General features: G+C 49.1%; 1 protein-coding gene across 6 annotated transcripts in view; it reads left to right on the top strand.

Annotated features, from left to right (window-relative positions):
• Nucleotides 1-19,240, top strand: part of GOLGA2 (golgin A2) — a 126,859-nt gene that overhangs the window by 8,628 nt on the left and 98,991 nt on the right. For 3 of the 6 annotated variants that reach the window (XM_033960576.1, XM_033960578.1, XM_033960580.1), the window contains exons 2-5: nucleotides 1,742-1,852; nucleotides 2,183-2,263; nucleotides 16,351-16,437; nucleotides 18,567-18,610. In XM_033960576.1, coding sequence (XP_033816467.1) covers nucleotides 1,742-1,852; nucleotides 2,183-2,263; nucleotides 16,351-16,437; nucleotides 18,567-18,610 — 323 coding nt within the window. The remainder of the gene's footprint in view (nucleotides 1-1,741; nucleotides 1,853-2,182; nucleotides 2,264-16,350; nucleotides 16,438-18,566; nucleotides 18,611-19,240) is intronic. The other 3 variants (XM_033960577.1, XM_033960579.1, XM_033960581.1) reach the window with 3 other exon arrangements.

A 19,240-nucleotide genomic window follows, 5' to 3' on the forward strand; every position in this document is an offset into this window, starting at 1 on the left:
GGATCCGGGTAGTGTACTCAGAGAGGAAGGGGCGAATTTTAGTGATATTGAAGAGATAGGTCTTAGCAGCATGTTGAATATACGTAGAAAATGAGAGGTCAGAATCGAAGATGACTCCAAGGCTGCGAGAGGAGACTGGAACAATGACAGTGTTATTTACAGAGAAGGAGGAGGAGGAGGAGCAGAGGTTTTAGGAGGAAAGAGGGGCAGCTTAGTCTTGGACATATTTAGTTTCAGATTACGGCAGGACATCCAGGCAGCAATGTCAGCCAAACAAGCAGAGACTTTTTCTTGGACTTTAGGTGAAATTTCAGGTGTACAGAGGTAGAGCTGGGAGTCATCAGCATAAAGATGATACTGAAAGCCATGGGAGGAGATCAGGGCACCGAGGGAAGAGGTGTAGAGAGAGAAGAGGTCCTAAGACAGAACCCTGGGTTACACCAGCCGCTAGCGGGGTAGCAACAGAAGAGGACCTACCAATGCATATACTAAAGGTGTGTTGGGAAAGGTAGGAGGCAAACCAGGAGAGGACAGAATCTCGAAATCCAAATGAGGACAGCATATCAAGGAGTAAGTTGTGATTTACATTATCAAAGGCAGCAGACAGGTCAAGAAGGATAAGGATATAGTAAAGGCCCTTAGATCTGGCCATGAACAAGTCACTGCAGACTTTAGTGAGGGCAGTCTCTGTGGAGTGTTGGGGGCGAAATCCAGATTTTAGAGGATTGAGAATCTGTCGAGTAGAAAGGAACTCAAGGCAGCGACGGAGAATGGCACGCTCGAGTATCTTGGATAGGAATGGAAGAAGGGAGACAGGGCAATTAGTTGGACAGGCAGGAGGGGTCCAGTGATAAATAGAGAAATAAAATATAATAGTGGTGCCAGCATTTTACTGCATACAATTTTAATGTAAAAAAAAACCCAGCATAAAAGCGCCATTCTAATGACATCATAATGCTAACACACAATAACGTTATAGACATTAATAGGATGTCTATGTAATGCCTAAAAGGCAATTCTGCAAAAGATGTCTAACAATATAAATGCGCTTAGATTCGCTCAGCACTGCTGAATGTGATTCTCTATAGTTTGTCTATGCATTATAGAGTCACACTCAGCATTCTGCTTCTGGACATCTAAACGATACCTAATTTTTAGATGTCCTTTACAGAATCTGCCCCTAAATAGAAAACGCTGAATGTCTTGTTGAATCAAGACATGCCTATAGAAAGAATAGTTGATAAGGTAGCTCCTTGTGATCTAAGAACACAGGATGGTGTATGAGTAAAAAGTAGGCATGTGATGGATGAAAATTCTTTTCCCCTATAAAAACTGAACAAGAGAGAGCAATTTGTTATTAAGTGCCAGTGCCTGCTTAGGACCAAAGATGATTCATATTTGGGGAACTGGTACATCCCTGGGCTCTACATACCCAGTTAACGTGCATTTCACTAACAGCTGCCACATGTCATAGATATTTTGAATTAAAATGTGTCACTGGACATCACATTTCCTCTCTCTCTCAGACAGGATTAGTTTAATCATGGTAAAGCTGAGCCTCCTAAATTAAGTTTTGGCTCTGGCTTAGGTATGGTAACTTTTCTTGTATGCTAAGTAAGATACATTCATTACATGTTTTGCTGAGAACTGGATTTGGCTTTTGAAAGGTTTGGATTATATATCTTGCATCTTCTACTGTTGTGACACATTAAAAACCAAATTTCCCCCTTTTTTTTTGCAGCTAAAGGAATTTCAACAAAAGAGTGTTTCTCCAGCACCTGTGGGAGCAAAGAAAAAGAGAAGAACAAAAGATGAGAGTTCTGCTGGCGACAAACACCTGCCAGTGGATCCTGTAAGTGAGCGGCTGCTTTTCTATTTGTTATTCAACTGACTTGTACAGACTGAACAGTAGAAGGAAGAATTTTGCAGTTTGGTGTTTAGGCTAACAGCACTACTTCTCCTTTGTTGTCTGCCTCTTTGTCTAGGGCAGATACTTCGGAAAGCTGCTTTGCTTCTCACCCTTTTCCTCCCCTAATTCTGTTTCTCTGGGAACTGGGATCACCTGGCCTATATGTAACTGGAGTTCATCCTTGTTGTCATTTTCTGGGTGGCTCTTATAGTCTGGTTTCTGTCTGTTCTTTCTCAGTAGTTTCTTTTCTCCTTTTTCTTTTCTTTTCTTTAGATTCAGACCATTCTGCAGGGGCTGGTCTCGGATCTTCATAACTCCAATGGGGTAGCAATTCCTTCATTGGACAGGATGAAGGTGAGGTGTGGCATGGGGAAGTCTTGGTACTTGCTTTCTAGCTTCATCTGGACATGCTGTCTTTCAGATGTACAGTATGTCATTGGTTTGAAGTTATTAACATTTAACTGTCTGCGCTTTGTAACTTACTACGTGTTTATACAGAAGGAGTTGTGATGTTGGTTTAACTTATTTATGTTTTACCTCTCAATATGCTTCTGTGATCTGATATGTGCACAATTATGATTTTATAAATGTAAGGTGGGACCATTTTATTTTTGTCTGACAAAATGTTGAGGGTGTTCACCATAAGAATTTTGGCACTTGCCTTGCTTTTCTGGGTGGGTGCTAGTTTTGTGTAATAATATTCATACTTGTTAATGAGGACATGTTCCTAAGGCTTGGCTTGGCTTGTCTTGTTTTTAATTGTTCTATAAAGTAATTGCAGCCAAGCCATTAAAAACTGCAGCAGAGATGCAGCTATGGCAAATGCCCATAAAATTGCTGAACAGGAAGGAAATCGGCTCATTATTGTGTAAACACCTACCTACAAGGTATATCCATGGAAAGCAGGGATCTCAAAGTCCCTCCTTGAGGGCCGCAATCCAGTCGGGTTTTCAGGATTTCCCCAATGAATATGTATTGAAAGCAGTGCATGCACATAGATCTCATGCATATTCATTGGGGAAATCCTGAAAACCCGACTGGATTGCGGCCCTCAAGGAGGGACTTTGAGACCCCTGATGGAAAGTAAATGAAATAGGATGAGTGTAAGTTCGAAGTAAAAAGTGTATATCTAGAGCAGAGAAAGGCCTAGCTATTAAATAAGTGGGGAATAGTTGCTGGAAGTGGGAAGAGGCTATGTGGGTTTGCTTTATTTATTTATTTTTCATTTTTTAATGTTTATTAACTTTATATACAGAGCAACATTGAATCACGCCAAAGCTACCTATAAAAATGGGGAACAAAAGGGCAACATCTGAAAAGCTGTTTATACTATTGCTCATAGTATGGGAAATAAGGTCCTGGATTTGGAGGCTGTGATAGAAGAGTTTGACTTGGATTTAGTGGAGGCGTAGTTCACAGAGAATCATGATTGGGCTATAAGCTATTCATAGTAGGAAGAAAAAGGCAGAAGGAGTTGCATTATATATTAAAGGAAATATTGTGTGTTAGGTGCCATCGACTAATGTTCGATGAATTACAGATTTAAAAAGAGATTGGTTTTGTGCTAGTCCAGTAAGGTCCTCCAGTGACATTCCCATGGTTGTTTTCAACATGTCCAGCCATCTGATTGCAAGTCACACTCTTTTCCTGGTTCCTTTGATCTTAATGTCCTTCTCCAATAATCTTTCTCTTCTGACAGTATGACCAAAATAAGACAGTCATAATGTCATCATTTGGGCTTCGAGTGACATAGCCAGTTTGATCTCTTCCAGAATCGATTTGTTAGTTCTTCTAGCGGTCCATGGCACACATAAAATCCTTCTCCAGCACCAAAGCTCAAATGAGTCAATTTTATTTTTGTCTTGTTTTCGTAGTAACAAAATTGCAAGACTTAGGATAAGGATAAAGTACCATGGACTCATCTAGAGGACATGGGAATTCTATTGTAATTGGTGTGATTATATAGGCCTCCTTCACAGGCCTGCACTATGATAGAATATTTGTTGTGTATTAGTATTACCGTATTTTCACGTAGATAACGGATATACACGGGTATAGCGCGCGGAAAGCACAAATTTATGTACAGAAATTTTTATATACCGCGCACACCCGTATACCGCGCATGCTGGCCGACTCTCCTTTCGCCCGCCCCGACTCTCTTCTGGCCACCCCGACTCTCCTTTTGCCCGCCCCAACTCTCCTCTCCCCCTTGAAGTCCTGTCCCCACCCTGAAAGCCTGATGCCCCCCTCCCCCCAGACGTCCGATTCACCTCCCGCTGGACCGCTCGCACCCACACCCCGAAGGACCGCTCGCACCCCCACAGCCTCCTGACCCCCCCCCATCATGTAGAAGCTCCTACCGGTGTCCTGCTGCTTTCTCTTGGCGGTCCCGGCCCTTCCGTGAGCCCTGCGCCTGCGCTGCTTCCTCTTCCAGCGGTTCGCCCTTTCTCTAAGTCAATCCCTCTTGCCCCCCCGACTCCCCGACACAATCGGGGCAAGAGGGAGCTCAAGCCCTCTTGCCCCAGCCAACCGCGGCACCCCCGACATGATCGGGGCAAGAGGGAACTCAAGCCCTCTTGCCCCCGACACGATCGGGGCAAAAGGGAGTCCAAGCCCTCTTGCCCCGCCGACTCCCCAACTCCCCGACACGATCGGGGCAAGAGGGAGCTCAAGCCCTCTTGCCCCAGCCAACCGCGGCACCCCCGACACGATCGGGGCAAGAGGGAGCTCAAGACCTCTTGCCCCAGCCAACCGCGGCACCTCCGACACGATCGGGGCAAGAGGGAGCTCAAGCCCTCTTGCCCCCCCGACACGATCGGGGCAAAAGGGAGCCCAAGCCCTCTTGCCCCGCCGACTCCCCAACTCCCCGACAATATCGGGCCAGGAGGGAGCCCAAACCCTCCTGGCCACGGCGACCCCTACACCCACCCCGCACTACATTAAGGCAGGAGGGATCCCAGGCCCTCCTGCCCTCGACGCAAACCCCCCTCCCCCCAACGACCGCCCCCCCAAATAACCTCCGACCGCCCCCCCAGCCGACCCGCGACCCCCCTGGCTGACCCCCACGACACCCCCACCCCCTTCCCCGTACCTTTGTGTAGTTGGCCGGACAGACGGGAGCCAAACCCGCCTGTCCGGCAGGCAGCCAACGACGGAATGAGGCCGGATTGGCCCATCCGTCCCAAAGCTCCGCCTATTGGTGGGGCCTAAGGCGCTTGGGCCAATCAGAATAGGCCCGGGAGCCTTAGGTCCCTCCTGGGGGCGGGGCCTGAGGCACATGGGCCCAACCTGACCATGTGCCCAAGGCCCCGCCCCCAGGAGGGACCTAAGGCTCCAGGGCCTATTCTGATTGGCCCAGGCGCCTTAGGCTCCACCAGTAGGCGGAGCTTTGGGACGGATGGGCCAATCCGGCCTCATTCCGTCGTTGGCTGCCTGCCGGACAGGCGGGTTTGGCTCCCGTCTGTCCGGCCAACTACACAAAGGTACGGGGAAGGGGGGTGGGAGTGTCGTGGGGGTCTGCCAGGGGGGGTCGCGGGTCGGCTGGGGGTGCGGTCGGAGGTTCTTTGGGGGGGCGGTCGTTGGGGGAGGGGGGGTTTGCGTCGAGGGCAGGAGGGCCTGGGATCCCTCCTGCCCGTAATGTAGTGTGGGGTGGGGGTAGGGGGTCGCCGTGGCCAAGAGGGTTTGGGCTCCCTCCTGGCCCGATATTGTCGGGGAGTTGGGGAGTCGGCGGGGCAAGAGGGCTTGGGCTCCCTTTTGCCCCGATCGTGTCGGGGGGCGCCGCCGTTGGCAGGGGCAAGAGGGCTTGAGCTCCCTCTTGCCCCGATCGTGTCGGGGTGCCGCGGTTGACTGGGGCAAGAGAGCTTGAGCTCCCTCTTGCCTCGATCGTGTCGGGGAGTCGGCAGGGCAAGAGGACTTGACGTTAGAGAAAGGGCGAACCGCCGGAAGAGGAAGCAGCAGGACACCGGTAGGAGCTTCTACATGATGGGGGGGTCGGGAGGCTGTGGGGGTGCGAGCGGTCCTTCAGGGTGGGGGTGCGGGTGGGAGTGCGTGCAAGCGGTCCTTCAGGGTGGGGGTGCGTCGGGGGGGGGGAACTATGTAAAAAAAATTTTATATAGCGCGCTCACGCGTATACCGCGCAAGGCTATGCACGGTTTGTAAAAACACGTATAACGCGCGCGTTATATGCGTGAAAATACGGTAGTTTTCTTTTGAACAAGTTTCCATTAATACAGACTAAGGGATCTCTCATTATTTTTTGAATTTTTAGAGGTCTTTTAATTGGAAGCAAAATAACAGCAATATAAGAGATTGCCAGTGTACACAATGCAACCACCTCAAAATAAGAATACAAATAAAACAGAATGCCTCCCAATTAATAAAGTTCAAACAAAATCCTAAATTTCTTATTCTAGTGCAATAGATGAAACATTCTAGACCAGGGGTGGGCAAATCTGGTCCTCGAGGGCCAGAATCAAGTCAGGTTTTCCCCAATGAATATGCATGAGATCTATTTGCATGCACTTTTCATTGGGGGAAATCCTGAAAACCCAACTGGATTCCGGCCCTTGAGGACCGGAGTTGCCCACCTCTGTTCTAGACAATAGGGTTATTTCCCCATATTCACATGCTGCAGAAGGAATCCACTCCAGATTTTTCACTCTGCCTCCAGTGTACTTCACAGACCAGTTTAACGCCCTCTACAGTCTTTTCCTTCATCATGCATGACTGCAGCTGTCTCCTCATTTTATTGTTTTAAATTTGACATAGTTTTGTCTCCTTTGCGGGTATTTTCGCATTTGAAGCAAATTTGGAGCTCTGCCTGCTTGAGAATTCGGTCTGTAGTTGACAGGCTGATCCCTTTTGAGTACCTATTAGCCAGTCCACATTGCTTCCTTTTTAACATTTTTATAAATGATATTGCTGAAGGGCTGTTAGGTAAGATTTGCCTCATTGCAGATGATACCAAAATCTGCAAAAGAATAGACACCCCAGATGGTGTGAATAACATGAAGAAAGACCTGGCGAAGCTTGAAGAATGGTCTGAAATTTGGCAGTTAAAATTTAATGCTAAGAAATGCAAGGATCAAGGCATTTGGGCTGCAAAATCCCGAGGGAACGATACAGTTTAGGGAGTGAAAAACTTGTGCACAACAGAACAGCGGGACTTGGGTGTGATTGTATGTGATGATCTTAAGGTGGCCAAACAGTTTGAAAAGGTGGCGGTGAAAGCTAGAAGATTGCTAGAGTGCAGATGGAGAGGTATGGCCAGTAGGAAAAAGGAGGTATTGATGCCTCTGTATAAGACTTTGGTGAGACCTCATTTAGAATATTGTGTACAATTCTGGAGGCCGCACCTTCAAAAAGATATAAAAAGGACGGAGTCGGTCCAGAGGAAGGCTACTAAAATGGTGCATGGTCTTCGTGATAAGGCATATGGGGACAGACTTAAAGATCTCAATCTGTATACTTTGGAGGAAAAGCAGGAGAGGGGAGATATGATAGAGATGTTTAAATACCTAGGTGATATAAATGCACATGAGTCAAGTCTTTCATTTGAAATGAAGCTCTGGAATGAGAGGGCATAGGATGAAGTTAAGAGGTGATAGGCTCCAGAGTAATCTAAGGAAATACTTTTTTACAGATAGGGTGGTAGATGGCTTGGAACAGGAGAGGTGGTGGAGACAGAGACTGTGTCTGGAGACCTGGAATTGATGGTGAACACAGAGACTGTGTCTGATTTCAAGAAAGCCTAGGATGTGGGATCTCTTAGAGAGAGGGATAACGGATACTGTGGATGGGCAGACTGGATGGGCCATTTGGACTTTATCTGCCATCATGTTTTTATGAATGTTAGGTCTGCATCTAAGTAAATTCCCGAATCCTTAACACATCGCAGCTGTCAGGTTGGTTTCGTTTGTGAAATGGAGTTATCCAGCAGCTTAGACACTATGTTGGCATTTCTGTTAGTGGGCATCTCTTGTTAGTACCCTGATGCTGCATGGGAAGCTGGGCATCCAGATTCCATTATAGAATACTTGCATAACCCAACATTGGCACATCTTACAATATTGTTTGAATTGTGTACCTAAGTGAATTCGATAGTATGCAAAGGTTTCCACATTTTATGGAAACTATGCACTCTCAGAGCATATTTCGATTTCTCGGCATTTAAACTAATAGTCCAATCATTCTATTGAGTCATCTTGACTATTGTAACATTGTCTGTTTGGCAGGTGTTAAAAAAAACTATTTCTAGGATGCGAATTATACAGAACACTGCAGGTAGACTTATTTTTGGACTGAAAAAGTTTGACCGTCTCCCCCTTGTTTCGGGAATTACATTGGTTACCGATTGAGGCACATATTATTTTCAAGCTAGGCTGCATTTATTATAGAGTCCTGATGGGTCAAGTTGTACTTGATCAATTTATTTACAGCTTCCACTCAAAAATATTCTCGTAAAACCCATGCTTTATTTATTTATCCATCGGTGAAGGGTTGCAAGTTTAAAAGGTACCATGAACATATGCTTTCATATCAAGCAGCTATTTGGGACAAGGATTTTAAGCAGTTGTTTATTGTTTCATCTACTTATTTAGAATTTAGGAGACACTTGAATACTTATTTGTTTTCCAGGTTTTTAGGCAATTAAGGTTCATCTTAAACTCATAACTGTTGTATTTTTGGTATTTTTGTTTTTTGTAAACCTCTTAGAACTGCAAGGTTCTATGCAATTTTATGTTATGTTTATGCTATATGCATTAGCCTGCACACCTTTATAGAATAGCATTTAGGGCATTGATGTGTGTAAGAGCTACTTTTAGTGTATGTTTGCATGCAAAGGGGTGCCTAACCACAGGCGCCTAGTTAGAGAATTTCCCTTTTTGGAGTTGTTTGTCAGGCATTTTCTGTATGTAAAGCATGTTTTTATTGTGTAAAATAGCTCTTATAAAATTGTTCAGCTGAAAGATTGTATGTAGTGATATGCATACCATATGCAGATATTTTCAGTGTTATCCCAGGACAAGCAGGCATGATATTCTCACATGTGGGTGACGTCATCTACGGAGCCCCGATGCGGAAGCATTTTCAAGCAAACTTGATTGAAGATTTAAGTTTGCTCTGCTGCTCCACGCATGCGTGCCTTCCTGCTCCACTAGGGGGTGCATCCCCTCGTGGTCTCCAGTTCAAAATTTTCCGCGAGCCTAGAAGACGTGTTTTTCAGGCTCTGCCCCAACTGCCTTCTAGCACCGCGATTTTTTCTTGTTTTTTCACGATTAAGTCGCTGTGCGCGAATTCCTTACCTTTTTACTTGATTCCTGCTTCGTTTTCAACGACCCGGAGGCTTCCGGGTCCCCGTGGCCGCGTGGCTAATCAAGCCGCGGCTACTTTCGATTTAATGTCCCGGCCTTTGACCGGCTTTAAAAAGTGCACCCGGTGCGAGCGGCTTCTTTCTCTCACAGACCCGCATCGCCGGTGCATCCTTTGTCTGGGGGCGACTCATCCAACCGACTCCTGCCCCCAGTGCGCTATTTTCCAAAACCGGGCCTTCCGCCGAAGAAAAGCCCGCATGGCGGATCTTTTCACCCCGGACCAACCCCCCACTTCGGCCTCGAGGTCGGCCCTGGCCTCGGCCCCGGCCTTGACCTCGGCCCCGGAAACCTCGGCATCGCCTCGAGACTCGACCCCGAAGTCCTCGGGACAACAGAAAGCCTCGGCTCCGGGTAAGTCCCCTCTTCCCTCTTCAGGTTCTGTAACAGCGAAGAAGCCAGCCTCGGGGACAACGGCGACGCATGGCGGAAGCCCCATGCTTACAGCCCCGCCTAAGCCCTCCAAGCCTTCGGGCCGTGCCTCCACCACACGGGAATACTCTGATACGAGGTCGCCCCCGGTGGAGCGCACAGAGGCAGGGGACATGCCTTCGATGCTGTCCGTGCCCGTCTTCCAGGACCTACTCCGAGCGATGATCACGTCGGAGCTGTCCGCTGCAATAGCCCAGTTTCAATCGGCCTCGACCTCGAATGCGCCAGACCAACCTGAGCCTCGCACCGAACAACCTCGAGGAAAGGTGCGCAATCCTCGCCGCATCCCATCCTCCTCGGACTCCTCGCCGAGACGCCCGAGACATTCCCCCTCTGCGGACCGCCGAGGGGCAAAACGTCGGGCTAGAACGACAGAAACCTCGAACCGCCGTACCTCCAAGAAGGCCCGAGGTTCACCAACCCTACGAGGCCGTTCCCCCACACCTCGTACAGGACCACTAAGGGTGGCTGAGTTATCACTCTCCAACCCGCGTATCCTCCGAACTCCCCCTCGGACGCATTCTCCGAGGGAGTCCGGATCGAGGTCACCAACCCGACATCGATCGGTACCCTTAACCCCGGCATCGTCTCCGAGGGGCCCCTCGAGACGCCGAAGATCGACAACCCCGGAACACTCTCACAGTGCTTCCCCAACCTCGGAGCATGGATCAGAGCATGAACCTCGATACTCGAGGGAAGCCTCCTTATCCTTCTCCACCCGGCGAAGGTCTCGTTCCCTGACCCCGCACGGGGCTCCGGGGACATCTCGCCCATCCTTCACTCGCTTTGTCCAAGACATGGGCCAAGCATTGGACTTAGATCTCCAGTCCGACTCCAGATACTCTAAGGAGTACCTGGCGGAGCTGGATATGCCATCACTGCCCAGAGAGTCCCTCCGCTTACCACCTAACCCGGTACTCCAACAGGCCTTCTTCAGGAACCTGGAGACCCCCTACATGGTCACGGCCGTACCCTCCAAAATGGAGGCCAAGTACCGCACAGTACCTTATCCGGGATTCGAGCAACCACAGCTCTCCCACCAATCGCTGCTGGTGGAATCCTCCTTGAAAAAGGCTCACCCGTCCCGTGTCTCAGCAGCGGTACCCCCAGGCCGGGAAGGCCGAACCCTGGACAAGTTCGGCAGGAGACTATACCAAAACGCAATGATGGCCTCTAGGGTGCAAAGCTACACTTTCACCTTCACATCATACCTCAAACACCTCATTGGACTATTGAGAGCCTTTGAGACTGACCTACCGGCCTCCCGACAGGAAACGTTCGGCCTGCTTTTAGAGTCCCTCTCCAACCTGCGCCTTCATCTATTCCACGCAGCCTACGATGGCTTCGAACTCTCCTCCAGAGAAGCCGCCTTCGCTATCGCCATGCGCCGACTAGCTTGGCTGCGCCTGGTCGACATGGACCCCAACTTACAGGACCGGTTAGCAAACCTCCCCTGCGTGGGAAAGGAATTGTTCGATGACACTATCGAGGCGGCGACAAAACGCCTCTCCGAACATGAACGCTCATTTGCCTCCCTTGTCCGGCAAAAGCCCAAACCGCCAGCGCCCAGGCCATACAGGGCCCCTCCGCGCCGCTACCCACAAAAGTCCACCCCTGCTTTCTCGCGGCCCCCACCCAGACGTCCGCAAGCCCATCACAGGGCCATGCCCAAGTCCCAACCGCCCGCGACCACCAAACCATCCCCGTCCTTTTGACGGGACACGCGGAAGGGGGCGGGCCCCCTCCGCCATAGTCCCAGACCACCTTCCCATCGGAGGTCGACTCAAAGCCTTTTACCCTCGCTGGGAACAACTCACGACGGACGCATGGGTCCTTGGCGTGATCTCATCAGGGTACTCTCTCAACTTTCGGGCCATTCCCCCGGACAACCCCCCAAGGAATTGCCCTCCCAACAGGACTCAGCTACCTCTACTCCTCTCCGAAGCTCGAGACCTGCTTCGCCTGAGAGCAGTGGAGAAGGTCCCCCCCGACCAACGGGGGAAGGGCTTCTACTCCCGTTACTTTCTGGTACCGAAAAAAACGGGAGACCTACGCCCAATACTAGACTTGAGACGCCTCAACAAATTCCTGGTACGGGAAAAGTTTCGGATGCTCTCACTACCAACACTCTACCCCCTGATCGACGAGGGCGACTGGCTCTGCTCCCTCGATCTCAAGGAGGCGTACACACATGTCCCAGTGCACCCCGCTCACCGCAAGTTTTTGCGTTTCCAAGTAGGGGACTGGCACCTACAATATCGAGTCCTCCCCTTCGGACTAGCATCATCACCTCGGGTCTTCACCAAGTGCCTCGTGGTGGTAGCAGCAACCTTACGCTCCCAGGGCCTCCAGGTATTCCCCTACCTGGACGACTGGCTAATCAAAGCCCCGTCCAAAGAAGGGGCTATCTCAGCGACCCAACAGACTATTACCTATCTACAAAGTCTGGGGTTCGAAATAAACTTCCCAAAATCTCAACTACGCCCCTCACAATCCCTACAGTTCATCGGGGCCACGCTGGACACGGTTCGCCTCCGTTCCTTCCTCCCCCCTCCGCGCCTGGAGGCGTTAGTAAGTCTGAGCCGAAGGATCTCTCGGCTGACCTCAGTATCAGCCCGACAGATGATGATCCTCCTGGGCCACATGGCCTCCACCGTCCATGTCACACCCTTCGCCCGCCTCCATCTGAGAATCCCTCAATGGACCCTGGCGTCTCAATGGCGTCAAGACCGGGACCCGATCGACCACTCAGTGACAGTGACTCCTTCATTGCAACGATCGCTCCGCTGGTGGGCCGACTCTTCAAATCTTTCCAAAGGTTTGCTCTTCCTCACCCCACCCCACAGCAAGGTACTCACCACGGACTCGTCGGAGTACGCTTGGGGAGCCCATCTGGACGGCCTGCGCACCCAGGGAATGTGGTCAGCACAAGACCGACGCTGCCACATCAACGTGCTAGAACTTCGGGCCATCTACCTCGCAGCAGTAGCCTTCCAACATCTGCTCCGCGACCGAGTGGTTCTCATCCGAACCGACAATCAAGTAGCGATGTACTACGTAAACAAACAAGGGGGCACAGGATCTTGGCCCCTTTGCCGGGAAGCTCTGCGCCTCTGGAAATGGGCAATCTCCAACAACACCTTCCTTCGGGCGGTGTACATACAAGGAGAACAAAACTGCCTGGCGGACAGACTCAGCCGCCTCCTCCAGCCACACGAGTGGTCACTACACTCTCAGGCCCTACGAGGAGTGTTCGAACGGTGGGGGACGCCTCAAATAGACCTGTTCGCGTCCCCTCACAACCACAAGCTGCCTCTCTTCTGCTCCCGGATATACTCCCCGGACCGGCTCGAGGCCGACGCCTTCCTCCTCGATTGGGAGGGAAGGTTCCTGTACGCGTTCCCGCCGTTCCCTCTGATACTGCGGACGCTTATCCACCTGAAAACGGTACAAGCCACCCTGATCCTGATTGCCCCTCGCTGGCCACGCCAGCCGTGGTTTTCCCTTCTACTTCGACTCAGTGTCAGAGATCCACTGCCTCTGCCTCTGTTTCCCTCTCTACTGTCACAGGGTCAGGGTTCACTGTTACATCCCAATCTTCAATCTCTTCATCTGAATGCTTGGTTTCTCTCCCCCTGACTGCTCTCCCCGTGTCTCAATCAGTCAAGGAGATATTGGAGGCCTCTAGAAAAACCTCGACGAGAACCTGCTACTCCCAAAAGTGGACCAGATTCTCAACCTGGTGCTCCTCCCACAGCCAGGACCCGGTGTCGGTCCCCGTCCCCCTGGTCCTTGACTATCTACTTCAACTATCTCATTCCGGCCTAAAGACCAACTCCATTCGAGTACACCTCAGTGCGATTGCGGCCTTTCATCAGCCCCTGGAAGGGAAAGCCCTCTCGCTCCATCCCTTAGTCACTCGCTTCATGAAGGGCCTGCTGAACGTCCACCCCCCTCTCAAACCTCCCCCGGTGGTTTGGGACCTTAACGTGGTTCTGGCTCAACTAATGAAACCTCCATTTGAGCCCCTAGACAAATGCCATCCAAAATTCCTCACTTGGAAGGTAATTTTCCTACTTGCACTCACGTCCGCACGGCGGGTTAGTGAGCTACAAGCCCTGGTAGCGGACCCACCCTTCACGGTATTCCATCACGACAAGGTGGTACTCCGCACCCATCCAAAGTTCCTACCTAAAGTAGTGTCTGATTTCCATCTAAATCAGTCCATTGTCTTACCTGTGTTTTTCCCCAAGCCCCACTCTCACCCCGGAGAAGTGGCGCTCCACACTCTTGACTGCAAAAGAGCGTTGGCCTTTTACCTCCAACGCACTCAGCCACACCGGAAAGTCCCACAACTGTTTTTGTCCTTCGACCCAAACCGGTTAGGTCACCCAGTTTCCAAACGCACCTTGTCCAACTGGTTGGCCGATTGCATCTCCTTTTGCTACGCTCAGGCTGGTCTCGCGCTGAATGGTCGAGTAACGGGACACAAAGTCCGAGCGATGGCAGCCTCCGTAGCCTTCCTCAGGTCAACACCTATTGAGGAAATCTGCAAGGCTGCCACATGGTCTTCGGTTCATACCTTCACCTCCCACTATTGTCTGGACTCCCTGTCCAGAAGCGATGGCCGATTCGGCCAATCGGTGTTGCGAAATCTATTTGCTTAAATTGCCAACTTCCCTCCATCCCTCTGCAGTAAGCTTGGAGGTCACCCACATGTGAGAATATCATGCCTGCTTGTCCTGGGATAAAGCACAGTTACTTACCGTAACAGGTGTTATCCAGGGACAGCAGGCATATATTCTCACAACCCACCCACCTCCCCGAGGTTGGCTTCTTGGCTAGTTAAGTGAACTGGAGACCACGAGGGGATGCACCCCCTAGTGGAGCAGGAAGGCACGCATGCGTGGAGCAGCAGAGCAAACTTAAATCTTCAATCAAGTTTGCTTGAAAATGCTTCCGCATCGGGGCTCCGTAGATGACGTCACCCACATGTGAGAATATATGCCTGCTGTCCCTGGATAACACCTGTTACGGTAAGTAACTGTGCTGTATAGTTGGGGCAGAGTTAGTGTATACACATTTTTATCAAATATGGCTGTATGTGCATACAGAAAATCTTCTCCAAAATTTATGAGTTGCGAGGTTTAGGTCTGCATGCCTGTTTGATCAAGGCATATAGATGTCTGTTTTGGGCACCTTTTTCACATATGCAATCTATTATATAATTGCCCTTGACCTGTCATTGTAGTACAATCCTTTTTGCTGTCTTGATTACATTACTGTTACTTATTACTTTTTGGTTTACTGCAGAGAGCACTTAGATGGTTGCAAAGTCTTTAAGGTATGGCAGCAAGTATTTTAGATCCAGGCCACCTGGTGAAAGCATGAGCTGAATTTTTGTTTTTTTTTAAATTGTTTATTTATAACAAATAACCTCACAGCAACACAGTAGCACAATACAAAAACAGCACAGTCAGTCAATCTGAATAACAGCAAGACCCACTGATGTCATCCCCACCCCCATCCCTCCGGTAACAGCATATAACAACCGCCACCCCCCTTAAACCAGATATCTTCCCTAATGGGCGTCAAAGCACCCTAGGAAAAGGAAGGAGAAGAAAGAACAGAATCGAACAAATAGAAGCACAGAACCAGAATAAGACAAACCCCCAATGCCCCAGTCCATTCCAGTGCCAGCAATTCAACTGACAGCCGAACTCCCCACATCCAATCCCTCTATTTCCAGGTATCTCCCCCAAATAGCATAATATTGCTGCCATTGTCTAGTCAACAGGGCCGAAAGCCTGTATCTTTCACATACCCATCCCAATTTTTCTCTCATTAGAGTCAGCGTAGGTATAACCGTGCTTCAAGATTACCTTTAAAGTCTCAAATTGATTATGTCCTAACTATCAGAAAGATATATACTTGAGATCTGTGTGCCAAGAGGCAGCTCCAGTCAATGATAAAGAATTATTGTTGGCTTTGGAAAGGGCAGAGGTTTGGTAAGAGAGGGAAAAGCTTTCTTGATTTATAGCACCAGTATGGTAAAGCTCTCTTCCAAAGGAATTGAGGACATGCAAAGATTTGTTTCAGAAATGCATGAAAACTCATTTGTTAAGGCATTCTTAACTGGGCTGTAATTAGATACATGAAGGAGTGGGCAGGGTGGGAATAATTGAATTGGAGATAGCGGCATAGCTGAGTAGGGGAATTATGTCTTTATGTATTGAGTGGGATAGATAAGTGTGTTTTTTAAATTCAGGCCACTTGGATAGATAATTTTGGATATATAAACAATTATCTTCTCTAAAAGGGGGGGCATGGTTTGAGGTGTTCTGATGGCGGCACCACTTAGATATATAGTTTGTACACATTAGTGGCAATATTCAGCAGGTAAACATCTAAATTAAAGTCTAGGTGGGCTGCACAAATAACAGGTATCAATTTGAAATGTCTAATTTGTTTGACCCAAGTTGTTATATGTGCATATTCAGCAGTACTGCCACTGAATATACATATAGTGTAAAACTATTTAAGTTAATGTCTCACGTTGTAGGTTGCCCATGTAGCTAAATATTGCCCTTCTTTTCTGTGTAAAGATTCTGACCCCTATGGTTTGGTGTTTTGGAACAGGCATTGCTGGATGGTGATCCTGAGGATCCAAGTGTTGAAGATGCGACTATGTTGTCTAACAGCACCAGCCTGACTTATCATGATTGTGTAAGTTGCATACCTTTTTCAAAGGTTCAGTAACCAATCTGAGCATTCCCTCTGCCCTAACACACTGTTCTTGTGCTTTGAGTGTGATATCGTTAAACTGGTTACTATCTCCTGAATGATGAAATAAGTTGTAAATTTATGCCCATCATAAGTACTCCACTGTTCATGACTTCATCTCAAGTAGGGCAGCACATTGACCTAAAGAGATGTCTGGTTTCTATAGCCCTTCAATTTAGAGAAATAATCAAAATTAGTTTAGCTTACATGATACTGTACAAAGTCAAAGTACCTTTTATAGAGTTATGGTGGTCATGCTTCAGAGAATGCACAGCCCATATTGAGCAAAGGAGGATTGAGTGACTTGCCCAAGGTTCAGACATTGGGTGGTAGACAGGATCTCAGCTCTGTTCTTTTTCATTGTTGGAGCCCAGTTTCTGTCCTGTTGTACTGTATAAAGAGTGTGATGAACAGGGTTTTTGCCCTCTTAAGCTTGGTCCAATGTGTTACCAGAGAGTTTGTTCAAAGCTGGTACATGGGTCTAAAGAAAAAGGTTGGATAAGTTTGCCGAAGGAGAGGTCCATTAATAATTAGCCAGGTAAGCTTGAGGAACACTACTCATTAGTGCTCAGAGAGAATAAAAGGAAATGGATGCAATAGGTATTTCCTTCAAGTGACCAGGATTACTTTCTTCTGGAAACAGAATGACAAACTCAATGACCATTAGTCTGACGCATGCTGCATTCTTTGCTATCTCAGTCTTTGAAGTTTAGTGTCTGCACTGTTCAGAATTCCCTTTTTCATCGTTCTGCAGCAGGCACAGTTTGATTTTTAAGTTAGGCATTAAGGCCCTGATTCTGTATAGGTCGCCCGGGAGAGGTGTCCTATTCAGAATCGGGCCTACACTAAACCCCGATTCTGTAACCGGCGTCCATGTTACAGACGCTGGTTAGAGAATCGGGTTAGATTAGACACGGCCCGCTACACTTATTGTTGCAAGGGATCTCTCTGCCGCTATAAGTATAGCGGGCCGCGGCCCCCTGTCCGATTGCAGGCAGGAGGGTGCCCAAACCTCAAGCCGAAAGATGCTCCCCCCCCCCGACACTACCGACCGCCCCCCCCCCCCCCGACATTACTGATCTCCCTCCCACCCCGACACTATCGTTCTGGCAGGAGGGTGCCCAAACCCTCCTGCCAGAAGGTGCCCCCCCCCGACACTACCGATCGCTGGCAGGAGGGTGCCCAAACCCTCCTGCCAGAAGATGCCTCCCCCCCGACAATATCGATCGCTGGCAGGAGGGTGCCCAATCCCTCCTGCCTGAAGACGTACCCTTCCCCCCCCCACGCTAACAGCCCCCAAACCTCCCCCCCACCAAACTAACCTTTTCTTTTGGCCAGACGGGTCTTGCCCGTCCAGCCGGCAGGCCCGCCTCGTCGAAATGAGGCGGGCCCGCCCCTTCCCGCCGAAGCCTAAGGCCTGATTGGCCCAGGCTCTAGAAGCCTGGACCAATCAGGCCTTAGGCATAGCGGGTCCGCCCATCCCCACTTAATCTAAGGCCTGATTGGCCCAGGCTCTAGGCCCAGGCTCTAGGGAGGGGCATCTTCTGGCAGGAGGGTTTGGGCACCCTCCTGCCAGATCAGTAATGTCGGGGTGGGAGGGAGATCCGTAATTTCGGGGGGGGGGCGGTCGGTAGTGTTGGAGGGGGTAGTGTCGGGGGGGGAGCATCTTTCGGCATGAGGTTTTGGGCACCCTCCTGCCTGCAATCGGACAGGGGGCCGCGGCCCGCTATACTTATAGTGGCAGAGAGATCCCTTGCTGCAATAAGTATAGCGGCCGCGTCTACTTACAATGTAGACCAGCATTTTGTTGGCCTACATTGTAAGCGTCTCTTCCTCTACTACGGAGACGCGTAGGGCCGCCTAGGTTCGCCTAAGGCGAGCTTAGGCGTCTTGCGGGTCTCCCTAGGCTCTTGGAGGCGCCTTCAATATAGGCAGCCTGCCTGGGGAGCATTTTTTAAAAAAACGTGCATCTCGATTGGCTGATTAGACAGCTGTAGGACGCCTACAGCTGCCTAAAATCGGGACGCACTTTGGAGAATCAGGGCCTAACTGTCTTGTGCTTTATTATACAGAAGCCTGACAATGATGACCACAAAAACACCTCAGATGTGAACAGGTGAGTAAAAACCAATTGAATAGTTAAGCTCTGAAACGCGTTGCCAGGGGATGTGCTAAGAATGATTAATGTAGCTGGTTTAAAAAAAGATTTGGACAAGTTCTTGGAGGAAAAGTCCATAGTCTGCTGTTGAGACAGACATGGGGGAAGCCGTTGCTTGCTCTAGATCAATAACATGGAATGTTGCTACTATGTGGTGTTTTGCCAGGTACCTGTGACCTGGATTGGCTACTATGAAGACAGGGCTAGATGGACCATTGGTCTGACCCAGTAAGGCTATTCTTATGTTCTAACCTCGATCTTGGTTTGTTTAGGAAATCTGTGAAATCTTATTTGTATGACAATTTTGGCTAAAGAAACCCAACCACGCTAGTTATATAATTCCATTTATATTTCATCTGCGTCTAGCAGATTCTCTTTGTTGTAAACCGTTCTGAACTGTTAAGGTATAGCGGGTTATAAATAAATAAATTATTATTATTATTATTTCAGTACAATTTTTGGTTATTTTTATTTATAAACGTGATATTTTAAAATTGTGTACACAGCTACCTCTAGGGTAAAATCTGACTGGGTACAGGAAAATCTCTGGAATGTGACTGATCTGAGTTATTGACTGGTACATAATAG

The sequence above is a fragment of the Geotrypetes seraphini genome, chromosome 10 (genome assembly GCF_902459505.1).
Source record: "Geotrypetes seraphini chromosome 10, aGeoSer1.1, whole genome shotgun sequence".
Taxonomy (NCBI): Eukaryota; Metazoa; Chordata; class Amphibia; order Gymnophiona; family Dermophiidae; genus Geotrypetes; species Geotrypetes seraphini.